Raw genomic sequence first — 20,239 nt, forward strand, 5'->3', positions numbered from 1 at the left:
TTTCAAATAATCCCAAAACACCATGTATACTTTCTTTTGTACGTCAGTTTATATGGACACCGGAAGTTATTATTCTGGCCACATGGAACTCTGGGTAGGAGAGGAAATGTGTCGGCAACACTTACGTTGTGCTCCTTTATAATTTATTAGTTCTTTTGGTTCTTAAAACCAAACATACATTTTCAAGGACTACTCTGTAGTCTATCGATTCCAATAGTCTATACCTCTCACTTTGTTGCCCAAATCCTACTCAGGGTAATTCTTGTTCATAGGCAACAGTGTTTCACTACTTGGAGTTTTTGTCTGGTTTCAGTTCGTGAGTGTGTGCGCGTGCGTGTGCGTGTGTGCGTGTGTGTGTGCACTTAGAAACGTAGTCGTCCTTCTCAACCTATCATTACCTTTTTATATATTTTATAACAATCACAACTTTAGTCTGTATTTGTCGGTCATTGTGAATGAATCATGTCCTTTCATGAATTTACAGAAATTTTATCATATCTAAACGTATATATCTGCTGTTGTAGATAGTTCGGTTTTCGATCACCAAACAGCCCTTTGACATTAAAAGTCTCCCGTAAAAAGATGTATTTGTTGTTCACTCACGTTATTGACCAATGGCCATATGACGGTGGCCAACCTTTTAGATCCCTTGCTGTCAGTGTGCGAAATAGTTTCCAAATTTTGCAAGCCAGTCGTGCTAGCTATGCCTGAAAGTTATTGGCCCACAAAATAATTCACTAGCCCGAAATTTGAATGTAGAAACTAAGCAAAAGATTACAAAAATAGATGAGAATAAGATATTGTCGGCATGACACGGGTTTTATCATTAAGCTGCTAATATGATGAACATTTTTATCAGGCCATAATCTCGCATGATTTAAATGTGTGTTATAACTTAACAAGTCGGAGAGAGTGATATATTTACAAAATGACCCCATGAAAGTTTACTAGCCAGTCGGGCCAGTGACTGTGGAGATTTACTGACCCGACTGGATTTTTACTAGCCACGGGTAGAGGGCCAGTTCGCACACTGCCTGCTGACAAATACAACATTCAGATCCAGGGCGTATACCCTGACATCATGTTACACACGCAATGTAATAACCGTTTTGCAGTTGTTGCCTATCGGTCAGCTTGAAGCCAGCTTGTATTTGTTGACTAAAGGAAATCAATGGCGAGATACAAAGCCTCTGTTAGTCGACGTCAATCGGCTGCATTAAGTCGTCTCTAGCCCTCGGTCCTGGATAAAGGATACACAGATATATTATCTTGCTTTAAATATCAATTATTGACACAAACAGATAGAGACATGGCACCGGGAGATTGTGTAAACGACTAAACTTAACGTGTTATCGTTGACGTGACAGACAGTAGTATTGTGGGGACCACTTATAAATGCACCCAAAAACCTTGCACCTCTCGCGTGCACGGCCCCTGACTCGACAGGCTTATCAGTTAGGTGTGGTGTTATATCAATAAATATCAATAACGCAATCTGTCATTTACTGTCGTATTTACCATATTATTTACAATTTATAAGAAAATATGGATAATGTTGTCAGAGTTACACCTCCCCCACACCAAGACCCCACCCCCTTTTCCACGTACAACTGGATCTGAAGAACTCTCTCTCTCTCTCTCTCTCTCTCTCTCTCTCTCTCTCTCTCTCTCTCTCTCTCTCTCTCTCTCTCTCTCTCTCTCTCTCTCTCAATTTTCAAATTCAATATTGAAAACAATTCTCTCTCTGTGAAGAGAAGTAAAGAAGGCTAACGGTTAAAACGCACGCTCGTAACGCCTGAGGCCCGGGTTCGATTCCCTACATGGGTACAATGTGTGAAGCCCATTTCTGGTGTCCCCGACCGTGATATTGCTAAGACTGACAGACAGACAGATAGATCATAATTTATCCATAAAGAATCAGCCAGGTGATGTTAACGTGTTTAATTCCGTTTGTGTCTTGTTTCTGGTTTCAGTCACCACCAAGCAACTGAAATAAGGGACATAACCGAAGCAGGAGCTACATAAGCTCCCATTCATACTTATCAAAGCAATGCAGCGAGCTTACAACAATGACCTTGAAAGGTATACTAAAACTGGGTGACCTGTTCAAGTATCACTTAAATTTCCGTCGCGTCTTGTTGTATTCTCGGTCACAAGGACATCGTAGCGCAGCTAGGCGACTGCACCACACAGGCTCGCCGACATGAGCCGGCGTTTGCCGCACCTGTTAAACATATTTATAAAAATTAAACAAAAATAGACCAGAAGATATTTTGTGGTTCCGCAATTATATTTGTGTGTGTGCATAAAAAGCTGCAATTATATTCGTGTTAATGTCATAAAGATCTCTCCAAATTGAAAAACAGCCCCAGTAGGGGGACCGTATGGAGAAGCATGTACAATGTAAATGACCCGCTTCCATCCCCATACCAAATTTATGTACAAAGTAAGTACCCGACCCCCTTGCATGTCATGTTCAAAATCAAATACGATTGATGCCCCCACCCCCCACTTTCTCCCCAGAACAAAATGGGTGACCTCCATTCAAATCATTATCAACCCTCCTAACCATAAATGCATAATTTATGGGGGGTGGGTGGGTGCGATGTTGATTTTTATGGAGGAGCATGTACAATGTGAATGACCCCCCCCCCCTAAAATTTATGTACAAAATAAGGGACCCCCCGCATGTCATGTACAAAATCAATGACCCCCTCCTTTCCCATAATTTCTAAGCATAATTTTTAACATACTTGTATGTACAAAGTTGCTGATCCCCCTAGTACGTGTGTACAAATGATGACCCCCGAACACAATGAGTGACCCCAAAAAATAATAAAATAAAATAAAATAAATCAACATCACCCCCCAGCCTTAAATTATGAACGGTCCCAAAGATGGGAGATTTAGAGCCTTAGTCAATCTTGACTTGCTTCATTGTGGGCTTAGCATTGCAGAAAGGGCTGGGCAGGAGGGAGATAATACGGATCGGGGACTGTAACAGACTACACAACATCGAGATGTAGTCTATACATACGGGGATTAATTAATGCCAAGCACGAATAGGGTTGGACGCTCGTCCACGGCAATAATTTACTCTACAGTCGGACTTGCCGGTGCAGATAGTAATAAGCAGAGATAATCGTGACGTGTATTAAATCAATAATCTGAACCTATTGATCTGAGGGTTTGCGAAGAGTTCGTGCGTGTAGTCACGTAGCGTACGATCCCCCGTAGAGGGGACGTGGCACTTACTGGCCTTAGCGTATTGTTCCCGTGTGTATATATACCCAGCTGTGTTCACACGTATTCACACAGCCGTACTCAGACTCGCATACGTTAGTCGTGAGGATGGAAAAAAGACATACGAATAATCAATGAAGCTTGTCCGATCACCGAGGAAATAGTACCTCCAGTCTAAGTGAGGTGAGGTGAATTGGGTTTAACGTCGTGCTTGAGAATATTTCGCTCATATGACGACGTGCATGCGTGTGTATGTGTATGTGCGGCTGTTTGTACTAGCCCAGACTGAAGCTGGTTTTAAAGTGCTAGCCTACTGAGATACCATACCGCAGTGAAGCATGAATACCCCACTCAGACACATTATACTGACTCCGAGCCGACCAGTCCTTGTTGTACCCATTAATGCCGAGCGCCCGACAGGGACCAACAAGTACCATATTTTAACGTCTTTTGGTATGACGCGATCGGGGATCGAACCCGCGACCTTCCGCACTCCGGGCGGACGCTCTAACCACTACACCCCGGAGGCGGTCCCCTCCAGTCTAATAGTGACGCTGGCTAAAAAGATCGATAATCGGATATATCGTCGAAGGCAAAACATATGATTGATTATCGATTTTTATCGAAACTTATGCCATCGATACTATTGTACATAACTATCGTGATGAAATAAAGTTTTAATTTACTCCGACAATACTCAATGTAGGTCTTCAATGTTTGGTCTTTATCAATGGTTTTGTTAATAATCAAGCTTAAATATAATGATGTAGGCTGGTTAAAGCGTTTTCGTCACGCCGAAGACCTGGGTTCGAATCCAAGCTTGAAATGTCAAGCCCATTTCAATGATGTCCCCGCCGTGATGTTGCGGTGGCGGTAGCCTAGTGGTTAAAGCGTTGATTTCGTTAGAGTTTGTAAAACCTGGGTTAAAGTTAATCTCCGATATTTATTGGGCACAATTATCGATCTCTATAATGTACCATTTCGATTGCCAACTGTACCCCAGGTGATGTGTTTCTTGGGGCTGGAATATTGGTTTACCGAGAGCGATAAATATTTTAAGATAAATACCAAAAACATTCGCAACGTCCAGTCCAGTCAGAAAAATCTTTGCAATGGATGATGAATGAAGATGTTGATCTCCAATGTAACGAAACCATTTAGAGGTCCCCTTGGGGGAAATGAGTTTTACCCTTTGAAAGTTAATTCTCTGAGTGTTTATTAGATGTTTTTCGCAAAGAACGATAAAAAATTCAGTTAACGCTGATTTTATCGATATGTGTAAGTGGTCACCATAGAGTTGATGTACATCCTATATCGATTCAAGACTTATTAGGCTGAAACTGTACGGTATTTCAATCATTTAGAACATGGCCAACATGGTAGCCATATTGAAAATGCCATTTTCCTCCGGACTCAGCCCTTTCGACGCTTCATTTAATAGTGAGCGAGTATGGTTTTACGCCGCTTTTAGCAATATTCCAGCAATATCACAACGGGGGACACCAGAAAAGGGCTTAACATATTGTACCCATGTGGGGAATCGAACCCGGGTCTTCGGCGTGACGAGCGGACGCTTTAACCACCAGGCTAGGCCACCGCCCCTCACTCATTAAATAATCACCGTCACGAATCCCATCAATCTAATAACAAAGATCTCTGAAGAAGTCACCGAGTTCATGAAGCTATTTATTTTTTACGTAATATTATATGACCCAACTGATTGTATCTGAAAAGTGTTAATGGAATTATTTAGATTGTAATCACTGGCATCACGAAATCCATTAGGCTATCGACTTTGATAGAAACATCAAAATTGAAAAAGTGCCCTCGTGAGATGTAATATACACGGCCTGAGTAAATCTAGACTTGCTTAAGGGCTTTAGCATTGCAGAAGGGCACAGGGCGCTTTGAGACAAACTGGGAACTCATTTACAGAATGCTATAATTGTCCGCTACTCAGGCTGTTCATCATGATATATCATAAGTGTATCAAATGTTGTATATAGAAGATACTAAACGACCTTCTGTGTAATACCATTTTTATTATACGAGTTAATGATTTGGTATCAAATGTGTGAGATTATATATCATAGATTTTTTAATGTTGTATGAGATTATATATCATAGGTGTATCAAATGTTGTATGAGATTATATATCATAGGTGTATTAAATTATGAGATTATATATCATAGGTGTATTAAATGTATGAGATTATATATCATAGATGTATCAAATGTTTATGAGATTATATATCATAGGTGTATCAAATGTATGAGATTATATATCATAGGTATATTAAATGTTGTATGAGATTATATATCATATGTGCATCAAATGTTGTATGAGATTATATATCGTAGGTGTATCAAATGTATGATATTATATATCATAGGTGTAATAAATGTATGCGATTATATATCATAGGTGTATTAAATGTTGTATGATATTATATATCATATGTGTATCAAATGTTTTATGAGATTATATATCGTAGGTGTATCAAATGTATGATATTATATATCATAGGTGTATTAAATGTATGAGATTATATATCATAGGTGTATCAAATGTTTTATGAGATTATATATCATAGGTGTATCAAATGTTGTATGAGATATATCGTAGGTGTATCAAATGTGTGAGATTATATATCATAGGTGTATCAAATGTTGTATGAGATTATATATCATAGGTGTATTAAATGTTGTATGAGATTATATATCATAGGTGTATTAAATGTATGAGATTATATATCATAGGTGTATTAAATGTATGAGATTATATATCATAGATGTATCAAATGTTTATGAGATTATATATCATAGGTGTATCAAATGTATGAGATTATATATCATAGGTGTATCAAATGTTGTATGAGATTATATATCATATGTGCATCAAATGTTGTATGAGATTATATATCGTAGGTGTATCAAATGTATGATATTATATATCATAGGTGTATGAAATGTAGGAGATTATATATCATAGGTGTATGAAATGTAGGAGATTATATATCATAGGTGTATTAAATGTTGTATGAGATTATATATCATATGTGTATCAAATGTTTTATGAGATTATATATCGTAGGTGTATCAAATGTATGATATTATATATCATAGGTGTATTAAATGTATGAGATTATATATCATAGGTGTATCAAATGTTTTATGAGATTATATATCATAGGTATATCAAATGTTGTATGAGATTATATATCGTAGGTGTATCAAATGTATGATATTATATATCATAGGTGTATTAAATGTATGAGATTATATATCATAGGTGTATCAAATGTTTATGTGATTATATATCATAGGTGTATCAAATGTTGTGTGATATTATATATCATAGGTGTATCAAATGTTGTGTGATATTATATATCATAGGTGTATGAAATGTAGGAGATTATATATCATAGGTGTATCAAATGTTGTGTGATATTATATATCATAGGCGTATCAAATGTAGGAGATTATATATCATAGGTGTATTAAATGTTGTGTGGGTTTATATATCATAGGTGTATTAAATGTTGTATGGGATTATATCATATCATAGGTATATTTTATCTTATCTTATATGTGTATTAAATGTTGTATGAGATTATATATCATAGGTGTATTAAATTATGAGATTATATATCAGAGGTTATTAAATGTTTATGAGATTATATATCATAGGTGTATTAAATGATGTATGAGATTATATATCATAGGTGTATTAAGGTGGATCGACGGGTAGGTGGGTAGGTAGGTAGGTAGGTAGGCTGGTGGATCGGCGGGTATGTGGGTAGGTAGATAGGATAAGCCCCGCATATTATATTGACTTACTTGAAAAATCACAGTTACAGGTTCATCTGCCCCAGCTTTTGTATCTTCAAAAGTAAAACCTCGTTAAAACGGAACCCGTCAATACAGAAAGTCATCCCATTGACCGGCAAGTGTTGACAGCGTCTACACATTGAAAGGCACACACTCTACATACCAGTGATCTGATAAACAGAACAATATCGTCCGGATTCACGAGGTTTTATGGTAATTTCTGTCTGTATCTTGTATATGCTACGGTCAACAATATTTCCGGCTATATAACAACAGTTTGTAAACATCGAATCTGAACCAAACAATCCAGTGATCAACAACATGAGCATTTATCTCCGCAACTGGGATAGGATAACATGTGTCAACCAAGTCAACAAGCATGATCACCGCTTCTTACGACAAGCATGGGTTGCTGAAGACAAAGTGTCGGGTGGTGTTTTAGTACTACAGACATGGAAGCTGATATATTTTCGTCCTGAAAGACCCTGGCATATTATAAAAAATATATTGATGAATGACACTTGTGTTAAAAAGCCGTCTGAGAAGAATAAATCTATTGACAGAGATAAGTGATACGAGCCATGTAACCTAACAAGTAAGTTCTTCCAGTGCTCGGCTAATGGAGGGGGCACACACTATGCACAATAGATAGTGGCACCTTACTATCCTGTAAGGCTAGCCCCAGATTCATTCAGTTACATTCACATTTTAAGTGTTTTACTTGAAAATCAGTGATTGCGGTTTTCAGTAAATCTGCACACCATACCATGTCGGAGTAAGCCAGAACTAAAACATTGTACCCCAACGAGGAATCGAATCCGGGACTAGGAGTTGACGATATTGAACGCTGCAACCTTTTTTTGTCCAACTGCCCATCCTCGATAATCTCCTGGGTATACGTTCCGATAAATCTCCACTGTGGAGATTTATCGGAACGTATACCCTGGAGATTACTATAGTGGAGATTTATCGGAACGTATACCATGGAGATTACTACAGTGGAGATTTATCGGAACGTTTACCCTGGAGATTACTATAGTGGAGCTTTATCGGAACGTATACCCTGGAGATAATCGAGGATGCCAACTGCCGTGTCCGGGTTAGAATATTGATCTTCAATAACCCATGCCTGTCGTAAAAGTCGACTAACGGGATTGGATGGTCAGGCTCGCTGACTTGGTTGACATATATCATCGTATCCCAATTGCGTAGATCGATGCCCATGCTGTTGATCCCTGGATTGTCTGGTCCAGACTCGATTATTTACAGACCGCCGCCATATAGCTGGAATATTGGTGAGTGCGGCACAAAACTAAACCCACTCACTCACCCCAACTGCCGTGAACCCTGCAAACATAGACCAGAGACCACGTGTAACAACAATAACTAAAATTTGAAAACATTCCAGAAGTTCTCTTCTGATGTAACCATGATACAGAAGTATAATATTTTACTTCTTTGAGAGGCATTTTAGTTGTAAAGATGAAGGAAAACCAAGTTCTATGGATAGTCAACTTCTTTATTGCAATGAGTGCAGCGTTACGGTTTAAGTACTAACACCGTTATCAAGCAAGTGATGAAGCAAGTATGTATTAATACCTACGCCAAAACGTCGCACTCTCTGCAATAAAGAAGTTGACTGTCCATAGAACTTGGGTTTCCTTTATATACTCATGGAAACGAATAAGGGAACATATGAAAGTACAAGTGTTCCTTTATTCTTTTTCAAGGTTTCTTCACAAGGTATGTATTTCACTGTGAGTGAAATTCTGGAAATAAATAAAGGAACTCTTGCACTTTCTATGTTCCCTTATTCGTTTCTACGAGTATAATATTTTACTTTACAATAAACTTACTTGTATGAAAATGCCAAAATTTGTGTATACAACAATGGCATGCAAAATTCCATAATAGTTCCTATACTTTTACCTATTTCCTGTTTAAAGAATACTACACGTATGATAGATGCAAACCGACATATGAGTCTCATTAACCTCTTCAGACAATGACCTACTTTTCAGCCGATCCGAATTTTCTCGTGTGAAAGTGAAAAGAGACACCACAAGCAACTATGGTTACACTGAATTCCAATTCCTTGTTTCATAAGGAAATGGTATTTACAAGTTTAAACTTTAATAACATCGTATTTCTATATTTTATGGCATGACCTTAATTAAGACGTCACAGACTGCCCCTGTTTGATGAGGTCGTACAATGATTCACAATTCATCTGGCTCACTGGTTACACCTGTTATGTGTTTTTTGTGCTTATACAGTGTAGTTATGTAACGCGAAATGTGATTGATATAATATCAAGTCCGTACCAGACCTCCAATCTTTTCTAGCGCACTAAGGTAGCCCGAATCCTTGCTCTTAAGTCTCTTAAGTAGCACGAATCCTTGCACTAAGGTAGCACGAATCCTTTGAGATTTACACGATTTCCAGATTTCCGTCTGTCAGAGCACGTTGTACGACAGACCACGCTGCACGACGTGTTTGTAAGGATTAAAAGGAGCGTAGTGTTGCAATATACAAGTGCTAAGATGTATCAAATAATACTGATTAATATTTATGTATCCAGTTGAATGAATTGGTCTGAAAATTCTGGACTGATTATTGTACTATGTTGCGCAACATGACAAAACCCAGTCAGCAGGAAACGAGATCGTTGTGTAATCAATGTTTTGACTTGGTACGTTAAATTAATATTAAGAAAGTAAGAAAAGCCTTAACAAAAGCCTCGTGCAGTTTACTATGATTGGATGTGTTATAAGGGAAAGTTCCATAACAAACCAATAATACACAAATATTGCAAATATGTCATTGAAGACGAATACCATGAAACGATGACAGTAACCTTAGAAGCACACGCATACCCAGTTATTTTAGGTTTATTTGTTTGTTATTATTTCTATAAATAATCGCGTCTGGACCAGACAATCCAGTGATCAACAGAATGAACATATATCTATACATTTGGGATACGATGACATATGACGACCAAGTCAGCGAGCCTGACCATCCGATACGGCTAGTCGCCTCTTACGACAAACATGGGTTGTTGAAGATCAATTCTTACCCGGATCTTGACGAGTAGTTATTTTAGGAAACAAACTTCAAAACATAAATCAAAGCTATTGTAAACTGTCAGCAATATATCAATTGGAAATATTGCTTTGTTCGTTTAACATGCCATTATGAAGAGAAATGCACTATGGGCCTTAGTCTGTCTGACAGCGTCCCTGAACCACTATTAATCGAGTCTGACCAGACAATCCAGTCTCTGCAGTGCTAAAGTCCTAAATTTGGCATAGTCTATGATTTTCAGGTTCTGAATCCGATCTGCTAGTCGCCCTAGACGGCATCCTTTTCAATATCAAATGGGCTTGTTTGTTACTATCAAAATTATATATATTCAGAGACTAAGCCTTAGTCTATATGGGCCCTTGCACTATGGGCCCGTGACATTCAGATCTCAGTGAAGACTCACTATTCAGAAAAATGATACATTCATGAAAGCGTTATAAATTCTGCTGCCTACAGCCTTGATGTTTCCCACTCGCTCAACCCCTAACGTGTGTTGATCAAGCTGCCATGTACATAATGACACACATACAGACAGCGTACTGGTTCACATACTGTGATGACATTACCTAGAGTGACGCCACGTGACCTGTAGGCGTACATATTGCTCAATATATGTTGTCCTATATCTGCTAAACACAACACTTGACTGAGTCACAACGCTGCCTATCTGTCGTGTATAGTTTCACGCGCTGTCAGCTGTCGACCTCACAATTACGCATGCGTGGACAGGCATTTAAACATAGCCGGCCGGTGTCTAGACTTGTAGATACGTAGTGGAATCAACATCGTACCCCTCTGCAACTTGCTATGCGTACGCGTGTCTCTATTTTTCCATATGTTTTTCATGTACTGTTTTCTATGTTTTGTTGTGTGTATTATAAAACATTATTGCGTGTCTCATTCCATATGTTTTGTACATATGCACATAATATCTTGCAAAAGGCTGGCCAGGTCATCGAGAAATCTTTTCACTGATAAAATATTTCATTAAAATAACTTTGTTCTAAGGTAGCCCTGGTCCTTGCACTAAGGTAGCACGAATCCTTGCTCTAAAGTAGCACGAATCCCTGCACTAAGGAAACCCTAATCCTTGCACTAAGGTAACCCTAATCCTTGCTCTAAGGTAAAGCGAATCCCTGCACTAAGGTAAAGCGAATCCCTGCACTAAGGTAAAGCGAATCCTTGCACTAAGGTAATCCGAATCCTTGAATCCTTGCACTAAGGTAATCCCACTAAGGTAAAGCGAATCCCTGCACGAAAGGTAAAGCGAATCCCTGCACTAAGGTGCCTGCACTAAGGTAATCCCTGCACTAAGGTAAAGCGAATCCCTGCACTAAGGTAAAGCGAATCCCTGCACTAAGGTAAAGCGAATCCCTGCACTAAGGTAAAGCGAATCCCTGCACTAAGGTAAAGCGAATCCCTGCACTAAGATAAAGCGAATCCCTGCACTAAGGTAAAATCCAGATCCTGCACTAAGGTAAGCGAATCCTTGCACTAAGGTAAAGCGAAGCGAATCCTTGCACTAAGGTAAAGCTGAAGGTCCCTGCACTAAGGTAAAGCGAATCCCTGCACTAAGGTAAAGCGAATCCCTGCACTAAGGTAACCCTAATCCTTGCACCAAGGAAGCCCGAGTCCCTGCACTGAAGTAACTCGAATCAATCCACTAAGGTTTACCCGAATCTTTGCACAAAGGTAACCCGGCCTTGGACTGTAGTAATGGCGAGTTGTAGGTCAGATAACTTGTATATCCTGCAACTTGCCGTGCCCACATCAATACAGTATGGGGAGTAGGTACAAGCGGGTGTACTTTGTTTCTGTCAGGCCCGGCCAACTCACTCAGTGCACCAACACACGGACCTTATCAGCACAATGAAAACGCAAACCACAGCAGTTTACCTGTGGAGTAATGACAGGTAGGTGCTTAATGTTCATTACGATTGAATTTCAAAAGTTATGCATTGCGTTGAATCAACGCTTTATCGATTCAACGTTTGTAAGTTGACTGTACAACTCGGTAAGCGTGCTGCATTGAATTCAGGGCACTGTGTGTTCTTAGGATGGGGCCTTAGGATGAAATGTATAGTTTACATAGCAGTTGTGTCGTGGAGCCTTTATTACCAACGGACAATACGATTCTGTGTCGGTGTCTCAATGTGCAGTGAGGTGGCGACTCGTAACTATGAGCATAACATGTGACCACCATAGTAATTACACCCCGTGATATGTGCATACCACCCTTTGAAAGTTACGATGTCGTCATGTCATAAAAGGGGTATCTATATATCTTTACACAGCCAGAGAATGTCATTCAACTGACTCACGCACGTTTGCGTACGTTCGTTTACTTTTTTTTTCTTAAATCGAAGTCAAGATGCTTGTGGCGTCTCTGAATAACCTGACAATTATTTGCAGGTATTCTGTGTAGATATGCATGTGATGTGTGCATATCAGCTTATGCAAATGTGACATAACATACCTGTACTTGCAGGGGACAGGTGCCCAGCGTTCAGAGGGAAGTAGTTAATTAACCCTACCTGCAGGAAATATGCTGAGGTATGTATATTGGCTTGCCACATAATCTTTCTTTTGCTGTTTATTACGTGTGTGCGATCACATCGCTCCAGTCGTAGTAGTGTGTGTTGGAGTGAACGAGTGAATGACGCCAGTTAGGTTGACTGGAAGTAGTGTTGTCTATAGCACCGCCGACATTATGCATGTGGAGTGTGTGTACTATATGTCTAACGTGTTGCTGGGGGCGGTGGGGTAGCCTAATGGTTAAAGCGTTGGCTCGTCACGCCGGATACCCGGGTTCGAATCCCCACATGGGTACAATGTGTGAAGCCCATTTCTGGTGTCCCCGCCGTGATGTTGCTGGAATATTGCTAAAAGTGACGTAAAACCAAACTCAGTCAGTCAGTCAGTAATGTCTTGCTACATAGCCGACATTGCTACTAGAAAGCCGACCTCTTAACCACTTGAAGCAGCAACAACAGGACATAGTTACATAGAGCCGACCTTGCAAGTACACGACAAGACGGAGACTGCCGCCAGTACGTGTAATGTCAGGGGTGACCAGAGTGCTGTAGGAGGACGTCTCTAGCGACGTCTTGTTACTGGTCTCCGTGTACACTTCCCCATTTTTAAAGGGACTTGTCTTTTTTTCGTGATATATAAAACTGATTCCTCATAATTTGTCATGGACGCATCTCATTATCCCTTTGACCGTTGAGTATAGCATCCGTTTGGGTGGGGTGGGGTGTGTGTGTCAGGGGTTCGACCCCCCCTCCCCCCCTCCTCTTGGCTCCGCCAACGCAAAAAAAATCTTCAATGTGGTCTTAAGTCATTTTCAAAAGGGAAGGGGGGAGGGGAGTGTGTTGAAATGGCCATTATTATTATTTAACCATCTCGAGATCATTTCTGTTTTATAGTGTGCGTGCGTGATTGCGTGCGTACGTGTTTCTGTGTCTGTCAGGGTGTGAGGTGTGCAGATGTGTGTGGGAGAGTGTGTGCATTCCTGTGTGTACTTGTGATGATTGTGTCACTGGTGGGGATGGACGGGTCTACCGTGCACAGGAACAATCTTCCCTGTTGACATTTGGAGTGTGCAGTTGCGCAATATTACGACAATGATAAATAGATGTGTGTCTGTGTGTAAGAGTAAACGCTGAAGAGTGAATGGGGTCAAATGTCCACGACATCGAGTTGAGAGTTGAGAGATGAGTTGAGTTGAGTTGAGCTTTACGTCGCATGGACATTATCTCAGCCATATAGCGACGAGACCTAGTCTGCATACATGGACATTAAATGCAAAGCTCAAATGAGTTGAGAGAGAGAGAGAGAAAAAACAATAACATGGGAATTGGAATGCCACATTGTGTAGATGTCAAACCAACACTGACGGGTGTTTATGCAGACTTCTGTCCACAAATCAAAACAATGTGCCAGTGATAATAATATTACAATATATATAGAGTCTGAGTGCGCCATACATGGTCAATCTGCGTTGTGGAACGGGCAAGGCTAGAACAAAAGCTGAAGTATGTGATAATACAAGTGCTGTGTTGGAACGAGATAAAGTGAGTGCTAGTTCAAGTGTTATAATATCTGCTAAAGTAAGTACTAGGATAAGTGCTAAAGCAAGTACTAGGGTAAGTGCTAAAGTAAGTGCTAGGATAAGTGCGAAAGCAAGTGCCAGGATAAGTGCGAAAGCAAGTACTAGGATAAGTGTTAAAGTAAGTGCCAGGATAAGTGCTAAAGCAAGTGCTAGGATAAGTGCTAAAGCAATGCTAGGATAAGTGGTAAAGTAAGATCTAGGATAAGTGCTAAAGCAATGCTAGGATAAGTGCTAAAGCAAGTGCTAGGATAAGTGCTAAAGGATAAGTGCTAGGATAAGTGCGAAAGTGCTGGGAAGTACCAGGATAAGTGCTAGGATAAAAGCTAGGATAAGTGCTAGGATAAGTGCGAAAGCAAGTGCTAGGATAAGTGCTAAAAAAGGCTAAGGACTAAAGTGATAAGTGTTAAAGTGCTAGGATAAGTGCCAGGATAAGTGCTAAAGCAAGTGCCAGGATAAGTGCTAAAACAAGTGCTAGGATAAGTGCTAATGCAAGTGCTAGGATAAGTGCTAATGCAAGTGATAGGATAAGTGCTAATGCAAGTGCTAGGACAAGTGCTAGGATAAGTGCTAAAGCAAGTGCTAGGATAAGTGCTATTTAAAGCAAGTGATAGGATAAGTGTTAATGCAAGTGATAAGATAAGTGTTAATGCAAGTGACACCGGGCCTTCGGCGTGACGAGCGAACGCTTCAACCACTAGACTCCCCCACCGCTCCTATTGTCTTCGAGGTGGATACACCAGACCCCGTTAGTATTGGACGTGGATAGTCTGCTACAACAAAACCTGACTAATTCAAACTCTCTTGCTTATAAACCCGGATCCTCGGTTCTCTGGTCCCTGACATAACACGAAACATTACAATATAAAGATTTAAACCTGAAAACACTATCAAGTGTTTCAAAATATTCAGAAACGTATCCCGCCATCATATTGCTGGAATAATGCTAAAGGCGTGAAACCAAACTCACTCACTACAAAAGTATCAGCCTTGAAACGTTAAAGACTAGTATGCCCTTGCGTCTCGTATCATACATGTCCTTAACTAATTGTATTAGAAACAGGGGCGGTGGGGTAGCCTAGTGGTTAAAGCGTTGGCTCATCACGCCGAAGACCCGGGTTCGAATCCCCACTTCGGTGCAATGTGTGAAGCCCATTTCTGGTGTCCCCCGCCGTGATGTTGCTGGAATATTGCTAAAAGCGGCGTAAAACCAAACTCAGTCAGTCAGTCAGTCAGTATTAGAAACAGTGAAAGGTTTCAGGTCGGTTAATATTATTTTGCTGATTCGACATGCGGGCTTCCTCGAGAATGACAACAGCTTGCACAACTACAATACTGGTTCTAAATCGATGTCCAAAAGTATACATAAGGTCAACAGAGTCCACCTGTTGTCATGGTGACAGCACTGCCGCAGCGCAACCAATTTACTTCATCGTCTTGTGCACATCAGTGTAATGCTTTGTGCATGAGTGAGTGAGTGAGTTTGGTACGAACCCGGGTTTCGGCGTGACGAACGATAGTTTTAACCACTAGGCCCTGCTTTGTGCATGAATACCTATATTGAAGCAGTGGTTTATTTTATAAGGAAGTACATGATTTTGTTTGCGTGTTTTCCCTTAAATATTTCCTTTTCTCAAATTACTATTAACTATTTAACTTAGGGAATATGTGATCACATATGTGTTAAAAGATTCAAATATTTTTAGATATTCTCATGAATGTTTGCTAATATTTACCCAGAATGTCTGTTGATGCTTAGTAACCATTGCTGATAACAATCTTGGACAACAAAGCCAGCTGTATAGATACTCTGGTGATATCAATGTAACTATCTTTGGGGCGTATATTTACCATACAATGGTGTTCTATCTGGAAGCGGGGGCGGTGGGGTAGTCTAGTGGTTACAGCGTTCGCTCGTCACGCCGAAGACCTGGGTTCGATTCCCATCATGGGTACAATATGTGAAGCCCATTTCTGGTGTCCCCCGCCGTGATATTGCTGGAATATCGCTAAAAGCGGCGTAAAACTAAATTCACTCCATCTGAACCCTTCATCATATCACAATGAAATTTCACATGAAGCATAAACAGCACGTGATGCACGTGCACAGAGAAGCTGAAGAGTCGGGGCCAGGAACGGCAGTAGGAATCACTATATGTAAATTAGTTGAGCATGCGCTTTAAAGTGCCTGCACGAGATTATCTCAATGTACAGACAAAATTGTGAATGGTGGGTACTGTTGAACGGGAATATGATTGTCTTAAGATACCGGAATATTTGACAAGTGAAAAGTGTAATTTATCAACTGTGGGACACGTGAGTGAATGAGAGTATGGTTTTGCTTTGCGTATAGCAATATTCAACAACATCACGGCGGGCGACACCAGGAATGGGCTTCACACATTGTACCCATGTAGAGAATCGAACCCAGGTCTTCGGCATGACGAGCGAACTGTGGGACAAGAACGGTGAACCGAGTGACCAAGACAAGGTCGTCAAATTACATTAACTGCAGTGGGCAATTCAAATATGGTTCTGTTACTAGTAGATTATACTAATACAGTAATAAGGGGGTGGGGTGGGGGGTGGGGGGTAGGATGGTCGAATTTCTACACCTACACTCAAAACCTGTTTTCTGCAACTACCCTGAATGGTTTCGCGCTCCGTGAAAGCTGTGACCCTTTCAAATTACATAGGCGGCAATGATTTGGGTGGGCTCGCAACGCTTCAGAGACGACAATAAACGTCTGTAGTGACTGTCAAGGACTGGTCTGTATAGGGGTGATAGTGGGGTGGTATCTCACATGACAGGCAACAGATTTTGGAAATCGTAAATGGGAAATGATGTTATTGTGCTAATAATTGTATAGCGCCAATATCCAGCTCAGCTGCTCAAAGGCGCTTTGTTTTTTCCCTCGAGCAGTGGATGTCAATCTCAAACGGCACATCGTATTATCAATCTCAACTCCCTGGGGATCATACAACTCTTGCAGCCACTAAGCGCACCGAGTTAACGTGGCTCTCCTATCCTTACGAGGTACCCATTCACAGTTGGGTGGACTGGGACACATAGTCACAGTATTTTGTCCAAGTTTACTGCACGTTGCTGTACCCGCAACTAGGTGTTTGCACATATTCATGTGGCCACCATCTGGTCATATACCAACGGATTCGTGGGTCCTTTAAGTGCACAGGGTTTTGTACTGTACACTAGGGGTTGTGACAACACTGAAAGAGTCTGCACACAACGTGGACTCCAAGGTTTTCACGCCCGGTCACAGGTGGGCTCGATCCCGGCATATCCAAGCTCACTGGATCAGTAGCTTGCCGCCTTAGACTGCTCGCCCACCACGCCCCTTGTGGTCTAGTGGGGACCGTGAGACAGACTTATACGTAAGTCAGACAACAGTATGTCGTCAAGGTGTTGTGCATATATCGACCGACACAGTGGACACACCAGATATTGATCCACAAGTTAATTTACCAGGGCCCGATTGTTCAAAAGCCTGTTAACTTTTAACGGACCGTTAACTAGTCCTTAACGTTCCGTTAACGTTAAGACAGCGAAAGCCTGTTGCTCAAAGCGCCGTTACCTTTAACGGCCCGTTAAGACCACGTTAACTTAACGTAAAGGGAGGGTGTACATTAGCTCAGTAGTAAACGTTACCATTAGCATCAGTTCTAGGTTTAGCTCCATGGTAACAACATGGCGTTAACTGTCCAGCCTAATGAAGCATTCATGAACATTAGACCACAAAGAAAACCTAAGGAATTCAGAAATTTTTCTGTTTGAGACCTTCCAGCAACCAAATTTTTAACTAACTTTTCGTTAGCTATTTAACGGGTCGTTAGTGTTTAACGGTACGTTAACATAACGGCGTTTTGAACAACTGGGCCCAGACATTTATCGTCAGTACACATTCACAATAGGTTCATCAGCTCCCTATCATTTTATCGTTAGTATAATATACACATAATTTTGTGACTTTCGGAAAAGTAATTAATTGCTGTACCCGTGAAGGTCCGGGTTAGAATGAACCTTCAGTAACCCATGCTTGTCGTAAGAGGCGACTAACGGGATCGGGTGGTCAGGCTCGCTGACTTGGTTAACACATGTCATCGTATCCCAATTGCGTAGATCGATGCTCATGCTGTTGATCACAGGATTGTCTGGTCCAGACTCGATTATTTACAGACCGCCGCCATATAGCTGGAATATTGCTGAGTGCGGCGTAAAAACACACTCACTCACTAATTAATTGCTGCGGTTGTATATTCATTAGACTGGGAGTTTTTTCCATTATATTGTATCCGCATGCAAATTGTCTTGAATTAATTTTAATTTTGGGCGCCACATATTGTTTTGACTGGTGATTGAGTTTATGTCTAACAGTACATTTGTATTTCAGTTATATCACGAACTATCGTAATTCGTAATGTTTAAGTGACTACTAAATGCACGTGTGTATTATTTTGTCATCACGAAATCCACCCTACTTTTAGAACAAGGTGTATATGCCCTGTTTGGTACATCCCAATTGATATATGGTAAAGGTTTCAGTAAATACTAAATACCCCAATAAATGCTCACTCGTTCAACGCGGGTCCTTTATTGTTACCTACCTTCGGTCACCATGACGATTCCGGTGCGGAACTGGATCCCTGTACTTCATGTTTGTATACTACTCACAATTTGCTAAGGATCACACAAATTCGCAACTTTACTTAAGCGTATATTTATAATTTGAAATTGTATCCATTTAAAACTGAATAAATGATGATATGGTAACACATCTTTAGGAAAACAGCCACTTTAAACTAACCGTATGCACTTGATACATGAGTAACCATAAAAATGGTTTTCATGGCACCAACCAACCATTTTGCAAATCATGGAACTAGTCATTGACAAGTATACAACACCTGTCAATAGCAGGTATGGGATCCACAAGATGCAGTGACATACTGAAAACTCGGATCCATGCTTACAATAGGCTTAGATATTTAAACCAAATTTGACCCCACATCATAGTTTTCTGTTGAATCAATGATTTGATCCTTAGCAAAGTGTGAATAGTACGATCCGACAAAAATATCGATCAGGTGGTTAAAGGTTGCAACTACTCAAACATATTGCTTTAAACTACTATTTTGTATGGGTAGGTCCAACACTGACGGGTCACCGCGTGATGCATCTAGGCTGACTCATACTTAGGTTAAAACATAAGATTTGTTTTAATCATTTTAATTTTTGTGCTGTATATTTTAGGGTTTCTTTTCATTTCTACAGTCAGATAATTATAACTATCAACTGATCCCTAGGGATTTTATTGCATTAAAACGTTAGGAGGAAACACTAGTTTTTACTGACAGGTGTTGGGTTTTAAAGCTTTTTTGCAGGATCATCAAAGTCTCCAGGATCGTTTGATAACACTGCTATTAAGTACATCAAAGCAAGGTCACATTAACTGAACAAATGGCAAGGTTTGTAAGTCAGGAATTTTACTAAAAGAATGTTACTGCTGATTCACCGGCTTGTATATTCTCATCCTGTATATCTATTCATTTCTGTGTATTCACTTATGTGGTTAGGTATTAAAATATTTCATTCATCCGTGCATATAATCTGTGTAACCATCTGTCTGTATGCATGTATAACCGACATACTCTCTATACATGGATTTGAGGAAGACGCAACATTTACATGTCGAATATAAGCTGTAGCTGTGGAAATGGACCATAAACCAAATGGATCGACATTTTTCAAGAGGTATTGTATTCCTTCAAGGACATACACAGCACGACATATGATTGCTTGGCTCGCTGTTATCAGCTCAACGAATATACAGCCTCTTGTTGGTGAGCGACCTTGACCCCGCGACCTCGGTCATATGACACCTCCCCCGACCATGACGTCACATATTCTCTGTTGACATTTTGTACCGCCATCTTTAGGTCTAGAGCCGG

General features: G+C 40.4%; 1 protein-coding gene across 1 annotated transcript in view; it reads left to right on the forward strand.

The window, feature by feature from the left end:
• Positions 1–11,918: 11,918 nt before the first annotated feature.
• The window catches only part of LOC124282221 (myotubularin-related protein 3-like), a 47,491-nt gene continuing 39,170 nt past the window's right edge, over positions 11,919–20,239 (forward strand). Inside the window, 2 exon segments of the mRNA XM_046718179.1 lie at positions 11,919–12,074; positions 12,650–12,714. Of these exon segments, the coding sequence (XP_046574135.1) occupies positions 12,707–12,714 (8 nt within the window). The 5' untranslated portion in view covers positions 11,919–12,074; positions 12,650–12,706.

Source organism: Haliotis rubra, unplaced genomic scaffold (genome assembly GCF_003918875.1).
Source record: "Haliotis rubra isolate DU_JTF1 unplaced genomic scaffold, ASM391887v1 Scf296, whole genome shotgun sequence".
Taxonomy (NCBI): Eukaryota; Metazoa; Mollusca; class Gastropoda; order Lepetellida; family Haliotidae; genus Haliotis; species Haliotis rubra.